Source organism: Sphaeramia orbicularis, chromosome 1, assembly GCF_902148855.1.
Source record: "Sphaeramia orbicularis chromosome 1, fSphaOr1.1, whole genome shotgun sequence".
In the NCBI taxonomy this organism is placed as follows: Eukaryota; Metazoa; Chordata; class Actinopteri; order Kurtiformes; family Apogonidae; genus Sphaeramia; species Sphaeramia orbicularis.
This window is the reverse complement of record NC_043957.1, coordinates 48,402,270-48,429,653: the sequence shown is the minus strand read 5'-3', so window position 1 is coordinate 48,429,653 and position 27,384 is coordinate 48,402,270. Positions and strand designations below refer to the sequence as shown.

Sequence of the window (27,384 nt, the reverse complement as noted above, 5' to 3'; positions counted from 1 at the left end):
CTTTAAGTTCAGGTAGTAGTGGGGCTGTGCATAGAGCTCATCGCATCAGTAATAGGTTCTGCACCATGAAGTTCATCAACAGATTAGTAATTGCTTTAATTGTGGAGTGTGCATGATTCAACATGTGTGCTGTGGAGAAACGTCATAGTGAAACCCACTCCACTCTTGCGCCAAGGTTTTTCACAAATGAAACTGGAAACAAAAAGGAAAGGCAAATTTATTCATGTAGCACCATTCCTACACAAGGCAGTTCTAAGTGCTCTACAAAGGCATACAATTACATTAAAATCATAGAGAATAAAACATTAAATAAACAAAAGGAAAGTGCTGAAAGGATCAAAATAAAGAAGGAAAGTAAAACAGGAATACACAGGTTTCCTGTTTTAAGAATAATAAACGGAAAAACACATTAAAATGCCCAGTGAGTGCATTTAGTGCACCCAAACATGAAAGTGGTTCAGCAGGTGGCACATTTCACACTTTACTATGAAGCTTTCAATCCTGCATTTGGGAAAACTCACTTAACATTATTTTCCTGGTAATATCCAGGTAGATTTTCTGATAAAAACCCCTACTTTGTTGCGGTGATGGGGACCAGAAGGTCCCACTGGATGTGGGTCACCCACAGGTCAGGTGGAACAGGTGCTCTCGAACCCCAGGCCACGGACTGCAGTCAAAAATACATTTTTCATTTTATATGGTTAATTATTTTACTTATATTATTAATTGACATTTATTTCTACATAGATTTTTTTTTTTTTTTACCTATCCACAGTGTTACTGTGAATGTTTTTTCTTGCCCTTTAAAAAACTGGTCCCACGAACAGCCACGTATCGCCACGTTTGCGCGCATGCGCAGTGTCCAAGCATATATTAGTTTCCGGGGTCGTCCAAGTGTACACAGTGCAAAACTCAGGATTGTGTACCTATTTTCTCATCTTTAAATATACTTATTCCACGAACTACACAAGGAGGGCTAAGTGTTTCTTTTAAAAGAGATACTCTTTGAGTACGGCACCGAGAGGACAACAGGAAATATGAATTTCTTCGGATTTGGGATGGGTGGGAAGGTACCCGGGCCGCAGCCGTCCGGAGCGGAGACGGTAGGCAAACCAGGTCGGCTAGCTCCGGCTAGCTCCGCTTTCCACCTCTGTACCGGCCAAACTGAGTCCGCATACACGTCATCACTACACCCACTTGCCATATGTGAAAGGATATTGTTAAAAACACCTAAATGGATATATTGCTATACCAGGCCCTTTCGTATCAATGGTATTAAGACACAACGGTTAGCATAGCTAACCTGGTCAAATGCATAATTAGCTAACCTAGCACATATGTCAGTCTGCAGTGTGGGGAGCTGTCGCCGAGACGAAGGTTGTACGGAAATCTTTGCTTCATATAGCTTTTAATAATGAAGGAAAATTGATCGACATGGCGATGAAGAGTGTCACCCATTAGTCTTCTTGCCAGTATTTTACCTTTCATTCAAATATTTGTGGTAGTTTCATTATCATCAATAAACCGATTTCACTTTCATGCGTCTCACATCCTGTTTGTGCTGTAAAGGCTCTGTAATTCCAAAACGCAGCATGTAGCATCTTTGTGCCATAGACCCACAGCTGTCTGTTCAAGTGATTAAAAACATAACACGTTGTTAGTCACTGATTAACACTGCAGAAATGCGGCAAGCAAATAAAGTGTAAAATCTTTCCCTGTGACAGATCCAGAAATTGTGTGACCGGGTGGCCTCCTCAACACTCCTAGATGACAGAAGAGATGCTGTACGGGCTCTTAAGTCCCTCTCCAAGGTAAAGGGTATTTGTCCATTCTAAACAAAGCAGAAGTAGGAGTTTGTATATTACATAACTTATGTTCAACAAAAGTGAACATTACAACCTGCATATTTTGTTAGATATTTAACAGACCATGAGTTCATGGATCTATGAGACACATTATTGATGCACACTGTATATGAACTATGTAATGGTTGTATAAATGCTGTTTTAACCATTTTCATTCATTATTATTTATGAGTTGCTGCCAAAGAAAAGAATGGGATTAAATTCCTGTTGTCCTGTTATACAGTTGTTAGTTTCATGTGCGTGGTAACAATCAGTGCAGTCAATATCAGTCTGTAAATAGTGCTTTCTTTGTCAAACATGGCTGATATAGAAGAACAAACCATTGACATAGACCTCAGCTATGTTCAGGCAGAGTTGGTTACTGACTGCCCCATCAGCCATAACTAATGAGTTTATCAGGCATGAATAAGGGGTTTAGGAGAGACATTGTTGCACAGTATCAGGCATGGGATCTACAGAGGTCAGAAACACAGTGAATTGAGCAGACTTCCTGTATTTTATAAGAAATATACCACCAGGGTTTTTTATGGCTCAAAATGAACAAGTGGTGCAGCCATCCTGATCATTTGGCCTGTGCTTTCAAGTGACTTAAAGCTTTTTATAAGAAAATAATTTTAGGAGTTCTAATAATAATAACATGATTGAAGAAACTGACAGTTGTCAAGTTAATAATTTGTTGTAGTTTTTATTTTATGTGGTTTAATTGAAATGCCTTATTTTTTGCCTTGGTCAGAGTGAGGTGGTCGCTGACCTCATTAGTGTTTTATTATTTATTATTTTGCAGAAATATCGCATGGAGGTTGGCACACAGGCGATGGATCACTTGATTAATATATTGCAAACTGACAGGTTTGTAATTTGTGTGTGGTCTAGTATTTGTTATGGAAGTCTTTCCATGATACTCTTATTTGGTCGTAGCAGAGATACAAAATTTTAATATTTTTTTAACATTTTATTTTAATATTTTATTTCACACAATTTGTGTTTATTTGTTTGTTTTAATATTCTGCTTCTCGTTCCAAATGAAACAGATCTGACTCAGAAATCCTTGGCTATGCTTTGGACACGTTGTACAACATAATATGCAATGATGAGGAGGAGGAACAAGGTAATACACATGTTCACAATTAAATTAGAATTCCTTAAATTCATTCAGAGTCCATCTCTAGAATAAAACATTTTTTTAATTTGTATGGCCACACTTAATGGTCTTGTTCTGTTTGCATGTGCAAACAAGCTCAATTCATGACATCAGTTAATTTACATTCCTCCCTCTTCTACATACTGGTAATGTTTGCTTCATGTTAAGTTTGTCGTCTCTCTCTTCTCTTCCATGTTTTTAACCCTACAGATGAATCAGAAGGTAAAACTCTTTGACTGTGCATGATGCTTTAACCACCAGCTCTACTCTGAGGAAAAGGAGAACATTAATATTTACACCCCACTGCACCTCCAGTGCTGTCAAGAGCTGATGAATGACAGGGCTATGTTTTGGTTGTTGTGATGGCTTGACCTCATGAGAATCAGCTGCTGATTCTGCATCTGACTCTTCCGAGTGGTTTGAATGAATGCAAGCTTTTGGGTTAGTCTTTAAACTCGGTCTTCCCCTGCCCTCGCAGACGCAGTAACCTCTATCCCTGTCACAGGGAAGCATAAGAATGTTTCCATGCCTGGTCAGTACTGAAACCAAGCTGTCTGTGCTGTAGTTGTAGTCCTGCTGGATGACTAACTTCACTAAAACAAACTGGCATTGAAAGGTGTTCGGGTGATACTGAGAATGAGTTACTAATACCATCACAGACACACTTTGCTGTCTTAATACAAATGTTTTAAGTGTTCTGTTGTTTTCCTCACATTTTGTTGCTTATTTCAGATTTTTCCACTTTTTTGTTGAAGTTACTTAGTCATAGTTATGGTGTGTTTTTAAGTGCTGAATCACTCACGTTTAAAAGAACTATAGTGGTATGTGGCCATAGAGATTTATTCAGTTTATTTTGACTTGGATTTGAGGTGTTACTTCTCCCTCATTCTGACTCAAACTCCACCCACTGCATGATTCTGAAAAGGGCCTAAAAATCAGAAAGATGCTGAGAAAGTGATGAGGGGCTGATGAGTGACAGGAATAGTTTGAGGTCATCCACAATGTAGAGAATCATAAGACACATGCAAAACCTGAAGGGTCTGAATCGTTAAATTTTTTTTGCACCACTTGAAAAATCAACATCACTTCAACAACTATGTTTAGAAAATTTTCCACAGCTTTACGTTTCCATCCTACTTTTCTTCCAAGTAGATAAAGCCCTGAAGTGCACTTTAAACCAACAAGATTTGTCCAAGAATAACAGCAATACTTTGGTGGTTTTGCATTTGTGTAGATACAAACAAAAATCTAGCAACAGAGCTGTCAAAGATGATAATCTACTGATTTAAAGTGGAGTAATCCTAAATGATTGACTTCACATCAGCATCAGGGTGGGAGGGGGATAGTCAGGGGTCAGCCATGGCCTAGAAGGCTGGAGAGTCAGCTGGAGGGTCTGCTTGTGACTGAAGGGTCGCCGGTTTGATTCCCCAGACTTTTCTCAATATCTATATTATTTTATGGTAGAGTCAGATGTGAACATCTCAAAGTATGGGCATGTAAATCTGACGCAATCTGTATTGTTACATATTTTATCAAGTACTGAGACAAAACAGTTTTTGTTATCTGATGTATTTGGCCTGGTTGGCAGGTCACAGGCACCTTTTTATCAGCGTATTGGTGTTTCTAACCAGTTTATGACACTAAAGCTCCTCTCCCTCTAATGTTTTTCATTGTACAGTAGAATTATACTAACCCTCTGAGCTATAGTCCCTCCCCCCTCACCCACCCCTCCATTATCTGTGTGTAGTCTTTTATTTACCAGAAGGCATGTTCACAAGTATCACCCTGAGCATGTTATTCACCTCTTCATTGTATGATCAGTATTTAAAAGCAGATTATCCTCACTGCTTACAACAATTTAAGAAGCTGCAGATCCGTAAAGTATTACATTAACTCAGGCTGATTGCTATGAACAAACCAGCTGGCGGCCTTTTGATGTTAGCATTTCTGGCAGAAGTCTCTAATTGTTACATTAAATCTCCCATCACAGATGAGAACGCCCAGAAGCAGGCAGACGACCTGGGTGCCCAGTTTACAGACAAGTTCATTGAGGATCCTGAGCATGTGACCCTTCTCCTCACTTTGTTAGAGGTATTGCTCTACTGAAGCAGTTGGAAGAGCTCTCTTATATGTTACTGAATGACATTTTGACATAATTATGTCACTTTTATTTAAATCTTAGGAGTTTGACTTCCATGTGCGTTGGCCTGGAGTGAAACTGTTAACTGCTCTCTTGAAGAACCAGGGTCCTCAGGTCCAGGGTGTCATTCTGGTTAGCCCCATGGGTCAGTTTTGTCCTTTTCAACAGTAAACGACATGTCAAACTTGTCTTTTAACTCTAATAACACAGGTCATACCTCAAACCAAGATTATTTTGTCTCCATCGTATGATACACCAGTATTACTCACAGCTGTAAGCTGTTACTGATGGTTATGTTGGAAAATAATCATTTGTTCTTTTTTGGAATTATTTATTTTAGGTATGCACACCAGGAACTGTGGAAATAACCCATTGCATTTCTATTTTAATTTACAGGAGTTTCTAGACTGATGGATCTGTTGGCAGACTCTAGAGAAGTGATTCGAAATGATGTAAGTACTTCACCATTCTGATTAAGCTGCCACTTCCAACTTAAAGCTGCTGGAAATGTCTCTGAGACTGAGTGTTAAATATACAGCTCTGAGAAAATGAAGAGACCACTTCAACTTTCCACACCTGAAATGCATTAAACATTTCATGAGTGTCATTAAGAAGAAGATAGATGGTCTCAAACCCAAGCTAGTTGCATTTTTGTGCCAGAACTGCTGTGAATCAGACAGAAACAATGTCAAAGACAGATGGAGAGCAGGCCAGGACACATGAAAACTGAAATTGAAAATCAGGGACATCCCATCAAGGATGGGTTTCTAAAATCTTCTTAAGTTATAGTATTAGGAAAAAAGTCAGCAGTTTTTTCTGGAAAGAACAAAATGTCCATGTCCATTTTACTCTAACATAAACCCATAAATTGTAAAATAGTATTACTCTCACTATTTTCTGACATCTTGTGTAGATATTGTATATCCTCACCAGTTTTCTTCTCCCAACAGGGCTTGCTTTTGCTTCAACAACTGACCAAAGGCAATGCTGCCATTCAGAAAATTGTGGCATTTGAAAGTGCATTTGAGCGTCTACTAGATATCATCACAGAAGAGGGCAGCAGTGATGGAGGTAAAAAAAAATACTGTAGGGTGAGGTTTTCAATCTTAAATGCATTCTCTCTCTTGCATTTTTATCATAAACATTTAGAGTACATGTTTGTGTTGTGATACTTGCCCTGGCATGTGTTTTGTTTGTTGTTTGAAGGTATTGTGGTGGAGGACTGTCTGTTGCTGCTTCTCAACCTGCTTAAAAATAACAGTTCCAACCAGAACTTCTTCAAGGAGGGCTCCTACATCCAGAGGATGAAGCCCTGGTTTGAAGTTGGTGATGATAACTCTGGTTGGTCTGCACAAAAAGTCACAAACCTCCACCTAATGCTGCAGGTAGCTCACCAGCACATATTTTAATTGAATTAGGGATTCATCAAGATACAAAACATGTTGTGATTTGGCAGAAATTATGCATAATGTTCTGTCACTTTTCCCAGCTGGTACGAGTCATGGTGTCTCCAGTGAACTCTCCTGGAGCTACAGCCAGCTGCCAGAAGTCCATGTACCAGTGTGGCCTCCTGCAGCAGCTGTGTACCATCCTCATGGCCACTGGAGTACCAGCAGACATCCTCACAGAGGTGATGACAAATATATTTGGAAAGGAAATCTTAAGAGTTGGAAACCTTGAGTCAAACTGTGTTCAAGCTTGTTTTCTTAATGCTTTCTTTCAGACTATAAACACTGTATCAGAGGTTATCAGAGGCTCCCAGGTCAACCAGGACTACTTCGCCTCTGTCAATGCTCCATCAAACCCACCAAGGTGAGGCTCATTTTTGGTGTGTTGCATTTCATTGAACTCAAACATTATACTTGGTCAGCTGACTGAAAGTAACTCCTCTGGTCTTCTCTGATCTCCATGTCCTGCCCTTAGACCAGCCATCGTGGTGCTGCTCATGTCCATGGTAAATGAGAGACAACCGTTTGTACTTCGTTGTGCAGTCCTCTACTGTTTCCAGTGTTTCCTTTACAAAAACGAGAAAGGACAGGGAGAGATTGTGGCAACTCTGCTGCCATCAACTATTGACGGTGAGTTACAACAAACCGACAGACCCCTGGGTTTTTGTTCCCCCCCTGACTATCCCAGTTTTATCATCCAGGCATGACCACCTCATTGAAGGCCCTGAATCTTTTTCTTTCTGGAACATTTTGTGGTCATGACCAAAGAACACCTTCAATAAACTTGTCTGAATTTACAAGCAGTCAGATCTTTTTTCTTCCCTACAGTGGGACTATTAAAGGTGAGGTCCGAGATGTTTTCCTGGAGCATTTTTTTTACTATATTGCTTAAAATCCTCTTCACACCCCAATTAGAGCCAATTAATTAAATGCTATAACACAAAAATAAATAAATTTAGTCACCTGTGGAACGGAGAGGACTGAAAAAACACCATCCAATAATTTTGAGCGCCCAATCAAAATGATTGAGCGGTGATATGTCTATCAAACTCAACTGCCATTTGTCCCTCCCCCCCTCTGCGCATACCCCTCTTCGTGCATGAATCGTGTGTTCTTAGAGGCTTGAAGTGCTTGTACAGGAAGCGAAGTGAGAGCCAGAGCTTGGCTATATTAGTTATATTAGGATGGAAGTTCACCGCCAAGCTGTTTTGTCACATAAATCACTAGGAAATGTAGTGTTAGCCAGAACGGTATGAGGTGGGGCTGTTCTGTAAGAGCGGGGGTGTTGGAGGAGACTGAATGAGGTATGCATGGAGCTGGAGCCGGGGCTGGAGCCGGGGCCGGCGAATTGTCGCCATGCAGCGCTCGTGAACCCTCGGGAAAAAGCATTGCGCGTGCCAGTACTCTGGAGGTGTGGCTTCGGGGGGATGTCTGAAGAAAGGGGTTTGGACTTTTGAATTGAGTATTTTCAAAATGTAGCTTGCTCGAACTGTTTTTCTAAGATCTCGTACCCCACCTTTAACTTCCTTTTTACAATAACCAATTTGGTTATATGAGGTGATATGTTTTTTCCAGTGGTCTACACACACTAAATATGAGCATGTTTTGGTGTGTAATTAGGCATGTAGTATTGTAGTGGCGGCTTTGTGGTCGTATGGTCTAATTAAAGCTCATACATGAATACTTATGCATTCCTTATAAATGACTCAACCCTTGAAACTGTATATGCCTAGATGACTAATTAAGCAGTTAATTAAACAATCAATTAATTAATTTACAGATAGACACTTAATTAAATTAAATTTAAAAACTGTTACATTATCGCACTTTAATTGCCAGTATGACAAAATTTATAATGACCACATCACAAATGTTATAATATGTGCCGATCGTAGCACATGATTATCCATGATACGCTGCACTATTTGGTGAAAAAGATATATTTTGGCTGTGAATTGAATCTACTTACCTGGTTATCAAGGAACATGCACAGACGCAACTCAACTGCACAAATGTAAACAATTGTAATTAAATTTTTCATTTGGCATTGTCATCCAGTTGCTCTCTGCTGTCTGCAGCATTACTGCATGACAAAACATATAGCAAAAGGAAGGCAATAGGATTTTAAAATGATGAGGAAAAACTAACCGCTCAAACCACCGGAAGAACAAATGAAGGATTTGCCAATTATTTTAAATAAATTCAAAATTTTTTATGCTAAATTAAGGGGACTTCATAAAAAGGTTGTACAATACAGTAATAAATTTCTGACACGAAAAACCAGTTAAAACATGTGCTTTCCACTCAATCTGACTCACTGACTGCTGCTTATGTACTTGTACTCATCACCCAAAATCCACGAAGGTATGTCCCTTATGGCCTGGCAATGGCTGCTCCCCACAGGTTCTGCCCCTGTCTGTAATTCATGTAATAAAAAGGTCCAGTGTGGTGCATTTAAGGTGATTTTTATTTTTTTAATTTTTTTTTACCGAATTTGTGCCTCTCTTGCTTATAAGTAATACACAAAGCACAATTAATGTCGTAAGCATGACTAGTACAGGTACACATTCAACTATTTGGGTATCAAATGATAAACTGTGCAACATAAAAGACATAGCATACTTTCAAATAAAAGTAAATTATTCTTAATTTTCTTTGTCATGTCCCTGAAATCCACACAAGCATAGTTCATGTTGTTTTCATTACAGTTGACCTCGGTCAAACTTTCTTCAACCAAAACTTGTAGAATTCGTAGTTTTCATGCACCACTTTTCCTAATTTACAATACTATTTCCTTTTTACCTCTCTTTCAGCTAATTCCATCTCTGCGGGCCAGCTGCTATGTGGGGGCCTGTTTTCAGCCGACTCTTTGTCCAACTGGTGTGCGGCTGTAGCTTTGGCTCACGCGCTTCAGGACAACCTCACCCAGAAGGAGCAGCTGCTCAGGGTTCAACTGGCCACCAGCCTCGGCAAACCACCAGTGTCCCTTCTGCAGCAGTGCACCAACATCCTGTCCCAGGTAGGCCAGCACCAGCAGGACTGTTGTTGAACGGGATGGACCACTGTGTGTGTGTGTGTGTGTAGGGAAGGTGAAAAGGGGCATTTTTTCCTCAACAACAGTGAATAGAACGGTGTTACATTATTGTGGTTTTGCAGGGAGATAAGATCACCAGGCGGGTGAGTAAAGAGTGTAATGTGTCTGTGTTTGGGTGGCATTTGTACTGTTGTTTCAGCTTGGCCTTTGTAGTAGGGGTCTCATTGGCCCACATGCAGGGGGTTTTGCTTCCCTTTAACCCTTTACTACCCCTTTCTTGTCCTTAACCCTGTGGCTGTGATCCAGTTCTTCCTCATGTGGGTGTTTCACAGGTGCACTCCCTTCCACGGTCATGATTTTCTTACTTGTGCTGTAGCAAATCTGTGGAGACGCACGAGTAAACACCCAAGAGAGGTTGAGAAAAAAGGGACACCGCAGCTGTTTTTGGGGTTTTAGATCTGCTGATATGATCCTAACACCTGCTCTGAGTTGTTACTCTGGAGTGTTTGCTGTGTTGCCAGTTCTTATCTGTCTGTTCAGGAGTGTGTGCTGCAGGGACTCTTGGGCCTTTACGTTTCTCCTGTTTTCTGTGTGGCATTTATTTATTTATTTATTTATTTATTTATTTATTTATTTATTTATTTATTTATTTATTTATTTATTTATTTATAAGATTGTACAATTTAGACTTGAAAAGATTATCTTATGTTTTCTGCTGATTGGATCACTCTGAAATAGATTTTTTGCCATCATACTTCACCAGTCTTAGTGTTTTCCTTGGAGCATTTGAATTTCTGTCTTGAGGTTCAACATTCTTCTTTCCTGAAGGATCTTACCGTTACCTATGGCAACCTGCATTAGGTGTAGCATCAGCCTCCACCTTTACAGAGGCAACTCAAGTTAAATCAGTTTATTTCATGTAAAACAGATGAAGTCAGACAATTTACTGTGCTTAAAAATCTTAATTTCATACCTTTCTTCTTTTGCGCTCTATCTAATTAAGAAAAAAAAAAAATCTTGAACATTATAATGATGTGTATGTCGGCCCAGGTTCATCCAGTTTCAGGTCTGCTTACCAGAAATTATCACAGGTTTACGTGTGTTTGGTGTGTCCGGTCCAAAAGCATTAAAATATGCAGAAACATTGTGTGTAATATGCTCTAGACCCAGTTCTCTCACACACAGGTGTCAAACAAAAGGCCTGCGGGCCAAAACCAGTCCTTCAAAGGTTTCAAACTGTCCCTCAGGATGAGTTTGCAAAGATTACACAAAAGACAAAGCTAAAGTCTACATTTTTCAATTCCAGACACCTGTAACTAAATGTTTTGTGTATTTGTAGATCCGTTGTGATCTGCTAGTTGTAATGCACATGAGTAAATAATAAGCTGATGCATAATGTGGTCAAAATTGCAATTTTTCTTCAGAAATTTTGGGTTGTTCATTGAAGTTCAGGTTAGTCACATTTTTTGTTTAAGGATAGTTTGTAAATACTTTTTGTAGTAAAACAAAAGGAAAATTTCAGAGTTGACATTATTTCTAAGTTATTATACTATTATTTTACCGGTCCGGCCCACTTGAGGTCAAAGTGGGTGTATGTGGCCCCTGAACTAAAATGAGTTTGACATCCCTGGTCTATGGAATATAGAATTTGCATCACAACCCACAGAACTGGTTGGGCCAGGACCTACTGCGTTTAGAACATTAAACATGTAAAATAAATTCCTCGTACAGACATCATACAATGCCTCTGTATGTGACCCCGAATAACGTGCCAGAATGCAACATGATCCACTGCCCAGAGGGGCTGATGAGCCTGACTGACTTGAAATGCGTTCTGTGGTCCATGTCTTTACTGATGCGTGGGCAGACAGTTTCACCCTCCCTCCAGTGAATAATGAGTCAGTTTGCTGCAGAGTTTAACAAAACTACAGCTGTGTAGTTATGACCAAACAACTGCCCAAAGAGAGAAAGAGCCAGATGTTGTAAGGTGGTATAGTGAATCAAACATCAAAGGCAAAATGCCTAATTTGCTAGAAAATCTTGTGTCTGGCCTTTTACCTAAGATCATTAAGCTGAGGTTGTGACTGTAAATAAAATATTTTCACACAGAGGGATGTGGTTCAGGATGAGGAGGAGCTCAGATCAGTTGTTTGTAGTTCAGTTGAAACAGTTTACTGAGCCATGAACAAAGTACAGAATGGGATTGTATCTGCTGAGGCCTATGTTTATTCAATTAACCCTTCCTTGTGGTCATTTTCCCTTTTTATTTTCTTCTTCATTGTTGCATTACGTCACATTTGGAGACAAAGTCTGAAAAGGTGATTTCGTGAGTTTTTGTAGTTGGAATGCTGATAAGTTTTTACCCACAATGCCATTAGTCAGATATCCATTTATATCAATTTTGGCATCTTTTGTTTGACTACAGGAAACGGGTCTGCTCCTCATGCAGCATGTTGTGCATTAAGTGTTAATGCACTGGCTTATTTGCAGCTTTAAACAGCAGTGAACTTTGGATTCAATTCACCTTATCTGTTTTGGTTTTCATTATCTCACCATTCGACTCCATGAAAATCATCCATTATTTTCGTTACAGGTGATGAATAATATTTATTTTTATTGGAAACAATGTACAGAAAGTGTCAACTTCAACCTCTTTTTGTAGATTTTAATCATCTGACCGGTTTCTTAAAGTTTTTTCATGGAAATGCATGAATTTTTTTTTTTTTTTTTACACTTTCATTTTTTAAGAAGCACATAAATGCTTTGCATGTGCTGATAGAAGGAAATATTATAAATTCAGAGAAGAGTCATTCACTGGATTAAAATTGAACACTAGTAAAAAACCATGAAGACTGATGAAAGGTTTGTTTTGTGCTTTGAGGACATTAAGGCCTATAACGTGTGCATGCTCTGCTCAGCCTAACAATGACAGTAACTAATAACTTGAATGGTTTTGTGTTTTTTCTTTGCGTTAACCTCAATAATTACTTGTCTGCTGTACATGATGTGTTAGTTAAATGCTAAAGTCTCTTATTTTACTATGATCCTTATGACATTATATGCAACATTTTGCTGCCAGACATGAGAGAGATAATTAATACAGATTTTTTGACACCAGATTATAACCACACATATTTGTGTTATTTTTCTTCCCTATTTGAATGTAATATTTTGGTTGGTGGTGTCACATAACCAGTACCGCTCTTATTAATTAATTACTTTATTAACATAATCTGTCCTAATCAGGACTTAATCAATCTACATCTGTGATTTAATTTATTATTGGTTATATTTGTATACACAGCCTCATAGTTAACATCTGGCTTTTCACAGACTACAATCTGTCTTTGACATTTTTTTAAAGCACTTTAGGATCTTGCATGATCTTACATTCTGTTGAAGTCACTTGTTCTTCTTTTCTACAGGGCAGTAAAGTGCAGACCAGGGTGGGTCTCCTCATGCTGCTGTGTACGTGGATCAGCAACTGTCCCATCGCAGTCACACACTTTCTACACAATCAGGAAATGTTCCCTTTGTATCCTTTTTAGACTCTTATCAGCCTGTTTCAAAGATGACAGCCATTCACTATTATATCTTAACATGATGTTAGCCTCACAGCATAATTCATAAGTCATATTTTTGGCCAAATTGTAATATCTGTGTAACTTTACTCTCCTAACACTGCTGCTTCATTTTGCATCATTGGCTATGACCTGAAAAAAATATGACTTGAGCAGTTATGTAATGAGGTTAACAATAAGCTAAGGCCATATGAAGACGGTTTCGGTCGTATCTGCAAAAAATTTTGTATCAGATAGGCCTTTGCAACCGGCATTTTCAGTCACTGAAACCGGGTCCCAGAGTGCATACATTTGAAAATGCCTTTTTCGCCTCTTCGTCTGTACCGTAGTTTGTACGACCAAACCACAACTTTTCTAAAACGATGATGTCATAGCCCCACCTCTCTAACTTTTCACCCCGGAAGCAAGACGCCACCTCACAGCAACAACAATGGCGGACTACAGAGTAGTGCTACAACAGCTGTTGAGCTTATTGGAAATATTGTATCAAAATCTTTGGCTACTCTTTCATTACAATGAGCAACAAACAACCATAGATAACAATATTCACTACATGCTCTTGGATCTACCACAGAGAGGGGCAACCAGGAGGAAATATGGGATCAGACCTGGTAGAACCAAGTAGGCTTTATGCGCATGCTCCACGTCATCTTCTCTGTTTTTTTGCGCGAGCACTACAACGCCACATACAGGTCTGACATTTGTACTACATAGTTTTCAGTGGTTTCATGTGGACACAGACATTTCCTGAAACAACTCTGTGTTTACGGATCACTTTTTTGAAAACGACAAAGGAAAAGATGCGGTTTCATGTGGACATGGGCTAAGTAAAGCACCTCAACAAAAAGACTCAACAGTAGTTAGAGTCTGATGTTAAACTCTTACTCACATCCTCTCTGTACATATTTCTACAAATGCATGCCCATCCTGTGATACAGAAGTGATGGCCTTTGTCCTCACAGTATACAAACCTATTAAACTACTTGATTGAAGGAGGTCAGGGAGTCTTTAGGCACCGGATGTTAAACTGATCCTTGACTCGGCAACTCCTGCAGCTGACAGCGCAGATCTCAGAGAATCTGGGAGAGGATGAACGGCTGGTGCAGGGTTTGTGTGCACTGCTTCTTGGTATCTGCATTTATTACAATGACAACTCATTGGAAAACTACACCAAGTAAGTGTTAAGGGGTTCATATACAACATTTATCACACATTCATGTCAGGGGTGAGCAGTATATCGAATGAATGCAGTTCATCAAGGCTTTGCTGTCTGAAAATCATGAAAAATTCCTAAATTGCTGAATTAAAGCATGTTCCTCTAGAGAACTTCCCTTGCTCAACAGATATTAAAAATGCAACCTGTTTCCCTCTTGTTTTTTTTTTTTTTTTTTTTTTGTATTAATTGTGAATGTGTTATTCCAGTCAGATATAACATAAGATTTTAGTAAAGAAAGTATATTTTTAATATTTTGTTTTGACATATTTCTGTTCTATTCTATTCTATTCTATTCTATTCTATTCTATTCTGTTCTGTTGATTTTTGTCCACCTATTACATGAGTTTGACAGTAAATGTTTATGTAAGTCAGTTTCTATTTTAACTTGAACACAATCAAATTAAAATAAATAATCAACTGATAATTGATGAATAATCGATGAATCACTGGACAGATTGCAATGAATTCTTTTGGATTCACTGCCATAAAAATGTGGATTATACTTTTGCATTCAAGGACCGTGTCTATATAGCACTGTTTTCTTTTGGCAATGCACAATGAATGAGTGTTTTTGCAGTGAGAGAAAATTCACTGCATGTTAGTTGTGTTTCAATAACAGCATATCAGGACTCAGACCATTTTTGTATCATGGCCTACCTTATAATAGTGTAGCTATTATTTGACTAATCAACTATTTATTTATTTATTAAGAAAAGATAAAATGTTTTCTGATTCTGCCATCTTAGATTCTAATAATTTGTCTTGCCTCTCTGACAACTGCGTAACAAGAGTGTTTTTGGCTTGAAAGAATGTCATCATGGGATTTTGGAAACAATGATCAGCTCTTCTGACCATTTTCGGACATTTTTTAGACTTAACAATAATCATTTAACAGAGAAAATAATCACTAGATTTATCAACAATGAAAATAATTTGCCCTTCTAGCTCAGAACGTTTATTGTTCTGACAAATCTAGTCAACAAATGGGCTTTTCTGTCTCTGTTGTGATGATTACTAAGCTCTGGATAGACTGACAGATTTTCCATGTTGTCAAGGTGACGAGTGCCATCACATGTCATTGGCCGCCTAAAAAGATTGACTGCAGTGTTCCTCTGAAAAGTTCAACAGAAAGCACTTAGACATGAAGCACACACAAAAAAAACAGATCTGTGAAAGTGTTTCCCTGCTGCAGGCCTGCATACAGTCGCTGAAAAAATTATTAGACCATCAAAAGTCATCAGAAACAATGGTTATGCAATCAAGTACTAACTCCTGTGTGTATCTTGTGACTAAAACAGACAGAAAAGAAAACATGGAATGCCTAAAAGCACTGTTTTTGTCAGTACAATGCCATAGCTATTGATGTAAGAACTGAAGTGATTTTGGTTAATGTCAAGAAAATATGGAAAATGGCTAAATATCAGCTCTTAAAATAAAGCCTTATGAGCTATTTCTGTTGTTATCATTGTATTTGTTCAAAAAATGTACCTTTAGTTGTACCAGGCATTAAAAAGAACAAGAAATTGAAGAAAACAAGGGATGGTCTAATAATTTTTTCTGTGACTGTATACTGTTTCTGATCACATTACATCACATTCTAAGACTGTCATTGTGCAGTGCCCTATTAACCTGCTTAAAATGCTTTCCTTTTGTTCCTCAGAGAAAAACTAAAACAGCTGATCGAGAAACGAATTGGGAAGGAGAACTTTGTGGAGAAGCTGGGTTTTATCACTAAACATGAGCTGTACTCGCGGGCGGCACAGAAGCCACAGCCTGTGTTTCCATCCCCAGAACAAATGCTGTTTGATCACGAGTTCACCAAACTGGTCAAAGAACTGGAGGGTCAGTCAGTAATTCCTCCTCAAAATATATTCATTTTTAGGGCAATTGAATTGAACTTCTGTAGGTTTAATGACCGCTGCTGTTTTATACACAGGGGTAATAACAAAAGCAGTTCACAAATCCAGCGAAGAGGAGAAGAAGGAGGAGGAGGTGAAGAAAACGTTGGAACAGCACGACAACATTGTAACTCAGTACAAAGAGTTAATCAGAGAACAGGTAAATAAGCTATTTAGGCTGATCAAGAATAAAGTCCCAGGCATTTTCACTCTTACATGTTCTCTATAATCTGTGTGCATGAGATTCAACCTGTTGACATGTTTTGTTTTTTTTTTGTTTTGCAGGATGCTCAGATCCAGGAGCTGAAGGAGCAGGTTTCATCCATGACATCTCAGAATGAGCAGATGCAGGCAACAGTGGCCCAGCAGTTGTCCCAGATCCAGCAACACAAAGACCAGTACAACATCCTCAAGCTGAAATTAGGTTTGTTCACCTCAGTGTTGTACCAGTGGATATGTGTGCTTTTGGGTCTTTTAGGGTTTCTGCTTTAATCGTTGAAAATGCGCTTTGAAGGGGCTTGGTAAAAAATAATGTCGGATGTCAGGAATTTTGGACATTTAACACAGTCAGTGATGAGGTTTATTTAACTGCCAAGATAAATATATAAATATACAATACAAATATATTTATTTGTTTGTAAAGCCTGGAAAAAGCGGCAGATGTGTTTGTTTAAATAGGACAGTACGTTGTGTTGTTTATGTCAGTTGTGCCTATTGTCTGATGTTTGGTCTTTGGTTTATATTTCTGGTGTCTTATAAGCCCATGTAAGGGCTGGGCATATTCTTATGTAGGACACAATAATAAAAATTCATTCATTCATATGGGGCAATGGTGTGAGTGTACTGTGTACATGAGGTAAATATATGCATGATCAGAGATGTAAAAGGAGGAGCTCAGCATTATGGGAGCATACTCATTTCATATGATTCTACTCTGCACTGAGAATAGAACCAGAGCTGGAGGTCAGTTTAGCTGAGCATAAAGAAAGGAAGTGTTGCTCCATTTAGGCTCAAAAATCTTGTTTTAATCTAATTTAAAGTTTTAAACACCTCTTAAGTTCATTACATAACACATTATTGTATGGTTTTATCTGTTAAACCCCGAGTCATTTGTCTCTAATCAGAATTATTTCAATGTAAAGCAAAACAATGGATGAGCCGTAGCATAAGCTTCATTCATGTAAAACCAAGTTTTGATCTGAAAACAGCAAAGGTTAGACAAAATTCATAATCATTGCTTCATAATACAACCTTTATTTTTGTTCTTCCTTGGCTTACTCAACTCAGTGAGTTTTATAAGTAGAGACATAATATTTGTACTGTTGGATCTGCTTTTTGATATTTGTCCATTTAAGTGCTCATTGTTTGTGTTGTGTTCAGCTGTTGGAAAATTGGTTTTGTTGAGCTTTCAGTTGATGTTCTTCTGGTTATGTGGATAACATGTGTACATCACTACTAGCTTTGCATAACATAACCATGTCAACACAGATGGAGCCCCAGTACTGGGGGCAGCAGTAGGGTGTAAGAGGCTACTCTGGACACAAATGTAGAAATTGATGAGCTAACAACAAACAGGTGTTGTGACTTTTTAAGGTTAAAGTGCTCCTCTGTAAGTTAAGTTAAGCCACTGTTCAGAAGCCCTTAGCTAAACTGTGATGGACTGGTGGATTTAACAAACACAGAACAGAACTACGTTATGCAAACTTATCAAAATTAATGTTTATGTTTATTTATTGATTTATCAGTGAATTGTTTTGCAGATTGGTTGTTATCCAGATATTTAGCATGAAAATGACCAAAATGTTCAAATGGTAATGTTGGCACATCTACTTCTACTGTGCGGAATTTTAGATTCAAGAATGTTCATTGTTATTATGTGCACATAACAAAATTTTGCTTACAGGTAGTTCCCGGCTAGAGAAAAATATAAAAACACTAAAGATTCGTAAAACACACAGAAAGAGTATGTACATCATATATAAGAAAGAATTGTAAAAACACCGTATGTAAAGTAAAACTATGTGCAGTTTGAATGCAATTTGTGTGTAATATGTGCAAATAAATAGCAAGCCAGCGTTTGCCTCATTCTTAAAAAAACACTGATTAAATCACTGACGTAAATAGTTTGTCTACTGGCAGGTGTGTGCCTGGTTCAGAAAACCAGAACACCTCCTGTCGGTTGTAATATTTTAATTGAGTGTTTGTTTGTGTTTGCCTGAAGGTAAGGAGAACCAGAGTCAGTCTAACAGCCAGGGAGACGCGTCTCAGGTGAACGGGCTGCAGACGGAGGAGCTGACACAGCTTCGAGAAGAGGTGGAGGAGCTCCGCCAGCAGCACACACTCCTTCAGACACAGCTCAGCGACAAAGACTCACTCATCAACACTCTGGTTAGTGTGGTGGACGTCTGCTTATGAACATGATTTTGTTCGAAGATAAGACTTTATTGATCCCACTATGAGGAAATTCCACAGTTGACCGCAGCAAACACATAAATAAAGTGCAGGGAAGACAGAAAACAGAAAATATATACTTGTGAAAAATAGTAATGTAAAGAGAAGAAAGAAATTCCTCTAAATTTAGATTTGAATTTAAATATTATACACTTATTTACATTGTGGTTGCACATGCACGTGGTGTGATATGGGAGTCATTTTGTAGTTGTAACTGAGCTGCTATCAGGGACGTGAGTGTGTGTTAGACTCAACACCGCTCCAGATGTAGCTTGGTGACTCCCCGAGGAGCAGCAGTAGTCTTTGATCAGCCACCAGCGTAAAAAAGTAAATTAACAACCGTCCAACCAAGTCAAAACCATTTCTATTACAGTAGATGCCTGCTGTTTTTGGACCAAAGAAAACAGCAGGCAGACTAATGATTAATGACTGAACTTTAACCACACCCTCAGAGCTGTGGAACCATCTAGAAAACATTACAGCTTTTGTTTCCAACTACATTTAAAAAAAGAAGAAAAAAAAAAAAACTCAGACAAATAACCATATAAACAAATTCTGACACCTTGGCTACCCAGTGTTTTGGTAGTTTTCTTTTGGTTCATAGATGTTCTGTTTTTTTCCGTAGATAATTCAAAGGTGTGTTTGTTTGTGTTTTGACTGTAGAGGTCGGAGGCTTCACAGACGGCAGAGGGGACGTCAGGAGGATCAGACAACACAGAACTACTTAAGGTGGGATTCTTCGCTGTACTCACCTTATTCTTTCACCAGTCTGATTTAAAGAGGTACTGCACATTGAAAGCATGTTCTTTAGCTGTAAGTTTGAGTTGAATAATTACATCAGGTCAGAACTGGGGAAAGAAAGCTTTGAAATTTTTTGCTCCCACTGGATAGAACAACCTACAGAAGGAGATAAAACTAAAGGAGCTGAACTATGTAAATACGTTCAGAGTCATTTTAAATGAATGGGAAAAGGATGAATCTGGATGTAGATGTTTTTTTTAACTGATTGAATCGGGTTCTGCTTTGAGATGCTTTTAAGAAATATTGTTGATTATACTTTTAGTATTTTTTGATGGTGTTTTATAAGTATGTTATTAGTATAGTGTTTTATGAAAGTCTTTTTTTCCTGGTTAAATAATAAGAGTTGAATTGTATGACTCCTAATAGGTACGAGTCTTTGAACAAGTTCTTTAACTCATTTCAACCATCAGTTTGAACATGAGCATAAATATTGGAATGTGTTTCAGCTGAAAAGGGTCATGTGGTCTGATGAGTCCAGATTTACCCTGTTCCAGAGTGATGAAAGCATCAGGGTGAGAGGAGAGGTGGATGAAGTGATTACCCATCATCCCCAGTTCATACTGTGAAAGCTTGAGGGGTCAATGTTATGGTCTGGGTTTGGTCTTCTGTTTTGATTTTGCGTGAGTGTTTACTTCAACTGGCTATATAGGAAGTTTATTTAAGGTAAAAAAAAAAGTCCAAAAAACCTAAACCAACCCTTTCAACACTCCAGGATGTCCCTGAACGTCTCACACATCCACGCTTGACACATATTTTCTACAGGGCATAAACTAACTTTAGTTTTGTAATGACCAGGTCCTCTACACCGATATAAAGCGTACTCTTACATAATGTGTTATGTGAGTTTTTGTGGGTGTTTTGTGGGAGCTTATTGAGTTGTGTGTTGCAGGAGCTCGAGGCTCTGAGGACTCAGGTCCAGTCCCAGTCGGCAGAAATCAGCCAGTTAAAGACAGAGAAACAAGAGCTGCTGAGGAGGGCTGAAGCTCCGGTAAATGGCATAATAGCAAACATGACATTTTATTCCAAAAATGTCTCATTATACTCAACAGATGCTTAATTAACTGTCCTCTGTCTGGATTCTTCAAGGCCTCTGACACGTTGACTCCGAGCAGTGACGGATCATTAGATGCTGCCAAGATGATGGAACTGGAGAGCAGACTCACAGCACAGACGTCTGAGATAGAGAGACTAAAGGTAGCATAAATAACCCTCATTTACCTCCATAGTTTATACAACAGATCACTCTGACCTCTTTAGTACAAGTTATTAATTTGGTCTGAGTTTTGCCTTATATACACTGAGCAAAAATATAAATGTCCCATGTGACACTTTATGTTTTTAATATCATTAGGTGTTGCACAATTTATTAAAGGAGTGATATCTTGCTTTTTTAAATGGAGTTCTGCATTTTAAAACATTTCCCTGTGGTCTACATAAACTGTAAATCAGGGGTCACCAATCCTGGTCCTCGAGGGCCGGAATCCTGCATGTTTTAGATGTATCCCTCTTCCAAAACACCCGATTCAAATGATAAGCCTATCATCAAGCTCTGCAGAAGCCTGATAATGACCGTCAGGTGTGCTGGAAGAGGGAAACATCTAAAACATGCAGGATACCGGCCCTCGAGGACCAGGATTGGTGACCCCTGCTGTAAATGCTCTGCTTGGGTCTGAATTCTTCATTAATTCAACTCCACAGGTCCATCTTCAACCTTATTTCTGAGTAATAACACCAGAAAGGTCGTTTTGAGCGCTGGCCCTTTAAATGCACATGATCCCACCCCCTCCAGGTTGATGACTGTGCTTTCTGTCCCATTCAGCCACTTGTGTTCGTTAATACAGCCAACAACTGAACATTTTAGGAAATCGGCTCGAAGTTTGGACTTATTCTCAGTATGGACTACAAGCTTTGCTGCTGACAATTATGTTGTACTCTGAGAAATATTCGTCGGAAGTCTTGACCTTATATGTGCAAATATTGTGACGTAACTAGTTATAAAACGTAACAAATTAAGCAGGAATTAAAACAGGTTGTAGAAATCCACTCGATTTTTGCCAAAATGAATATAAAGATAGCTTTGCAGCACCTAGAGGGTTCAAATTCAAACTTTATGAACTATTAGGGTCCAAATACACAAATAAATGAACCAAAGACTAATAAAAGTGGGTTTAGCAAAATATGACCCCTTTAAATCATACAAAATTTATTTTGTTCATCAATTTGGTACAGATTAGTGTCCATTAGAACATGATAGTGGCGTCTGGCATTCACAGATATTCATGTGGACACGGTGTGGGCCGGTTGAAAGAAATCACTCAGTATTCATTGTGTCCACCACTGGCTTCTTGTAGAGCGACACATCATCTTCTCATGGAGTTGATAAGGTTGTCAGCTGTGACCTGTGGAATGTTGTTCAACTTCCCTTTGAAGGCATCATGTCTGCATCAAGCATGACAATAGCACGTTCCTGCATGGTTTGTGACATCTGTCATGATGACATTGATGAAATGTGACACTTTGAGGTGTTCTTTCATTGTCCCTAGTGAAGGACTGTCTGAGGACTGTTAACGCTGTTTGAGCAGCGTCCGGACATGTCACACCTGTGTTGTGAGTGGAATCACTGGATCAGTCGCTGAAATGGACCCAAAGTTAGTTTACAAATCAAGAGAATTAACCGTGTTTTACAATTCTATAAGACATTATGAGCTCATTTTAGGCCGTGCGTCTCTTGTTACACTAATACTGTACATGGGGTGTCTATATTTTTGCTCAGTGTACTTAACAGAAGGTAGAAAGTCAACCTCTATTAAAGTCACACTCACCCTTAACCTGTTGTTCTCCTACCTCCTACCCACAATCCTTTGCTCCAGGAGGAGGTGAGGAGCCTGTCGGGGGGCCGGACAGACCTGGAGCAGCAGCTGGCTTCGGCCACCAGCACAGTGGCCATCCTGCAGACAGAGAAGACGAAGCTGCAGACGGAGGTTCAGGAGTCCAAGAAGGAGCAGGACGACCTGCTGATGCTGCTGGCAGACCAGGACCAGAAGATCCACAGCCTCAAACAGAAACTCAAAGACCTGGGAGAGACGGTACACACGTCATCTAACGTCACACATTTTACACCACAGATATGAGCTGCTGCAGTCTGAGCCAAAGGAATCAAGTAAATAATACAAGTAGCCCTCTAACCTGGAGCGTTATTCAAATTGAAAGAATTTACATTACTTATGTTAATCTGCTACTTATCGACTTATCAACCACTGCCAGTAAATGCTTTCTTTAGTGCAGAATTGGTTCATATGGTATTTGGCATGCTATATGTATGCATTTTTGAGTTTTCGCATGTTATTCAACACCATTTCATCACTTGTCATTTTACGCCCAGATCTCCAGTTCACATAACCCTAAAATAAAGCGCTAACCCCAACCCTAATCCAAAACATTTCCTGAATATTACCTGAATATTATTATATTATTATTTGAATATTATTGTTTTTGTTTTTTTGTTTTTTTTAATTAATCATTTTTATTTTTACTCACAAAATCACAAGAAGAAACTACAAGTTACCAGAGATAAAAAACAAAACAAAAGAAACCAAAACAAGTGGCAAAAACAAAAAAGAGAGTAGCCACGAAGGAAAAACAAAAAACGGATAAATGACAATAGACAAAAATCACAGGGAAAAAAAACCATATATATATATACACACACACACACACACACACACACACACACACACACACACATATGTTACAGTGTAATAAGTTATTTTTTGCATCATACATTATTTGAATAGTTTGGAACTCCACAAGGTCAATGAATGGAAAAAAAAAACAAAAAACATAATGATGTGAGAACAAATGCACAGATTTGCTTTATCCGCTCAGCTGTGTTTTCTGTTTGCTCTAGTTAGTCTGTGACGCTCTCTTCACAGGTTGAAGACGAAGACGACCTCGACGCCAGGGACCAAACAGACGACGACGACGAGGAGGACGAGGATGAAGACGAGGAGTAGAGAAACACTGAAGGAGAAGAAACATGTTCATCTGACGGCAAGAGAAAAGACTTTGCCGAATCACACCTGAGAAGCTGAAGAACGGGACAAAAGCGGTTTCTCGTTCAGGCTGCTTCGCTGTCTTCGTTTTCTTTAACCCCGTTCACATCACATGATCCCGTTGGCTGTTCGGACATGTTTTGTCATCAGTGACAGTTAAAAGATCTGAAGTTGTCAGTGCGTTCATCTCTTTTCTGCATCTTTTCCCACCAGTTTGTGATGGATTTTAGCAGTTCTGTGTTCATCATAAATTTCTGTTCTCATAGTTATTAAAAGAAAGAGGTAAGATTTAAGGAGGACTGAAATGTAGCAAAAGTGAATCAGCTCTAAACAGATTTAATATAATAGTCATTTGATCGTGTTGAAACATGGTGGTGAGCTGCTGAGAGCAGCTTTTCCCATGATGCTCTGCTGCTCTCAGACAAACGATCCACAGCCTTCACACCTCCATCACTTTCAGTTCTGCATGTTAATGTACGTCAACACTCGGTTGTTTGATTTCATGATTTCACGACCAAACTGCTCTTCAAAATGCTGCAAAAACACTGACAGAAAAGATGTAAAGACAAAAAAGATATTTTTGCAACTTTTTGTCCAGTACTGGCATCCTGCTTCTGTATGATATTGTGTAACTTATCGATTTATGAGCCACATCAAAAAGAATAAAACTCTATCGGTCTGTACACCTGTATGGAGGAGTAATTGTAGATAAATTAAATTTTACTAAATCCACGGTGAGAGTTTTGTATTTTCTTTTCAGTGTTATTTACTGAAACGTTTTTGCACCATTTATAATGAATATAATATTTTTATCACTATATCATCCCTGTCAGGTGGAAACCTCTTATGTCCAAAACAGTTATTTTTCAGGAAACTGGGAAAACGATGTATATTCTTAAGTAAGTGAATAGTTAACCCTTGTGTGGTGTTCAGATTTTTGTTATTCAGCCAGTGTTCATGGATGTGGTGGATCCGCTGCATTTGTGGGTTTTTAATTCAACATAAACAATTTTATGTTAAAATACTCAACAGATGTTTACTTCAATTACTACTTCAATTATAAGCAACATAAAAAGCATATACGTTTAATACTTGCCTTTTGCCTTTGCTAGATCACATATGAATTAAAGTATTACTCGTTTTTAGTTTTTTGTTTTTTTTAATAAAATGTAATATAATCAAGATACGAGGAAAAAATTGAGGAAAAAAAATTACTCATCATAAAATGGGTTTCACAGACCCAAACACCATACAAGGGTTAAGCGATGTTGTCACAAACGGTTTTCAACACATGTCATTGGTTAAATATTTCTAAAACCGTCAGGTCATCCTGAAGACTGACCAATAGAATTGTTTTATGAAAAAAAAAAAAAAGGACTTATGAGGTTTCTGTTTTCACTCCTGCTGACTTCAAAAGTTATTACTGAAAATTATTCATAGACTTAATTCATTAGACTAACTTGTTTTCTTAATCCTCAGATTCTTTATCAAATTTGTGTTGTTTATTAAAACCTTTACAGCCAGAAAAAAAATTACTAGTTTTAAATCAGTTCTTGTAAATATTGTGGAGTAAAAGCAGTGGTGAATCATGAAAATTTTACATGTGGTAGAAATGAGGGAACCCCTAGAAATATGTAAATGTATTCAATGAAAGAGCCAGAGGAATATTATAAAACTAACTTATACCCTGTATTAACTCAACACTTCTTATTTCAGCAGCAGGAACAAGACCAGTGTTAAAACAAGATTAAAACTATGCATCTCTTCAAAAGTAAAAAATGAAGTATTATATTATAATATTATCAGCAAAATGAACTTATTCCAATTTCTGCACTGTAAATAATTACAATAAATGCCCGTAAGATGTAGTGGAGTGAAGAATAAAATGTTTTTAAATCACCTTTTGGTCAATTTATTGGTAATTTCAGTGCTTTTCAGAGGCTTGTGGACGTTGGTTTTATATGTACAGTTTTAAGAAAACAATGTTTACTAGTGTTTCTACAATTAGACATGTGGTTACAGCTCAACTTAGAGAAGAAACTAATTCTAAGAGAAAGTTCACACACTCAGCAGATGCTTTTTTTGTACCAAATCAAAAAAAAAAAAAAGCAGTTGCTTCCATTTTCCATTAATCAGCAAGCGAAATATAATTAAATATCAAGGCTGACAGATGTGAATCCTAAAAAAATCACCACACGCATGTATAATTATAAAATGCATACAGTAATAAGTAATGAAAATCAGTCAATCTAATAGTGTTTGGAACTTTGCTTAACCCTTTATAGTTCACTCATAGAAATACTCTGAAATTCTAAATTTCAACCTTAGTGTGTTATTGGAGGACATAATTATAACATTATTACTTTTGTACAAATTTTGTACAAATTTTTATTATATAGAAAATCAAGGTCAATGAAGTTACCATATTTGGTTCCTTAGCCGGAAGTGGCAAAAAAAAAAAAAAAAATCCGAGAAATAAGTATAAATTGGTGGTGCCAGGCGCAACAAACCACACCCCTTGTACATTTTGTAGCTTATTACCTCCACCAAGGAACGGCAGTGGATATGTTTTCACCAGGGTTCGTCTGTTTGTTTGTTTGTTTGTTTGTTTGTTTGTTTGTTTGTTTGTTTGTTAGCAAGATAACTGAAAAAGTTATGGATGGATTTTAATGAAATTTTCAGGTAATGCTGATACTAGCACAAGGAACAAAATGATTCAATTTTGGTGGTGGTGATGGGGGGGTGGGGGTGGGGGGGGGGCACTGATCTGCCTTGGCAGAGGTCTGCGCTCTCTGTGCTTTTCTAGTTTTGGCATGGATCCAGCTGATGTCATCATAGACATAAACAGCACAGACAAATTTCACCCATTGTAAGTAAATGGAAAAAAAAGATTTTAAAAATTCATAAAAAATTTGAACTTTGACCTACTTTTCCCAAGATGTAATCACATCTATTCTGGATCACTGGCAATCTATAAACCCAATTTGGTATGAATTCAACCAATAGCTTTGCTGCTAGAGAGTTAAGAAACAAAGAAACAAACTAGAAAAGCACTTGGAGAGCGCAGACCTGCCAAGGCAGATCAGCCCCCCCCACCCCCCGATCACCACCAAAATGTAATCATTTCTTCCTTGTGCCAGTATCAATATTTCCTGAAAATTTCATCAAAATCTGTCTATAACTTTTTGAGTTATCTTGCTAACAGCCAAACAAACAAACAAACAAACAAACAAACAAACAAACAAACAAACAAACAAACCCCAATGAAAACATAACCCCTGCCGTTCCCTGGTGGAGGTAACCAACGGAACCAAAAACAATACCCCTTGCTTCCCCTTCAGGGGGCGGGGTGGAAATACAAGACAAACACCTGTAAGGTAGAAGGAACATGCATGTTAGAACATTAGACCAACGTAAGTGCTGATCCAGACCCCTGTCCACATCCACATTCTCCCTTTGAACATCCTTCCTTACATTAGTACCATTACTTCATGGTACCGAACAAAGCAGGTCCACTCACTGTTCATGGACCTTACAGACCCTGTAGACCACATTGGACCTGAGATTGGTGACTCACTGTCCTCGCTGGAACTGTTGCTGTCACTGTCTTGTAAGGTATGTGGAAATGACCAAAAATAGTCACTTGCCCGATAAAGGGTTAAAAGTAAACTTCTGAAATGAATGTATGAGAATCAGAAGTTGAAGTGCAGTGTTTGTTTACTTTCCATCACTAGCTTTTACCTGATGAACAAACCAA

The 27,384-nt window shown here is 38.3% G+C and overlaps 1 protein-coding gene across 1 annotated transcript; it reads left to right on the top strand.

Moving 5' to 3' along the window:
- The first annotated feature begins 860 nt into the window (after positions 1 to 860).
- Positions 861 to 24,360, top strand: uso1 (USO1 vesicle transport factor). The gene is given in 27 exon segments (XM_030141838.1): positions 861 to 1,103; positions 1,725 to 1,811; positions 2,650 to 2,714; positions 2,897 to 2,973; positions 3,217 to 3,228; positions 4,997 to 5,097; positions 5,189 to 5,291; positions 5,543 to 5,598; positions 6,097 to 6,217; positions 6,353 to 6,531; positions 6,636 to 6,776; positions 6,870 to 6,958; positions 7,070 to 7,224; positions 9,408 to 9,613; positions 9,751 to 9,771; positions 13,054 to 13,147; positions 13,150 to 13,163; positions 14,265 to 14,383; positions 16,086 to 16,267; positions 16,362 to 16,483; positions 16,609 to 16,747; positions 18,545 to 18,711; positions 19,438 to 19,503; positions 20,465 to 20,563; positions 20,662 to 20,769; positions 22,446 to 22,661; positions 23,508 to 24,360. Coding segments are annotated over 27 exon segments (2,886 nt in total). The 5' UTR covers positions 861 to 1,037; the 3' UTR covers positions 23,589 to 24,360.
- The last annotated feature ends 3,024 nt before the right edge of the window (positions 24,361 to 27,384 follow it).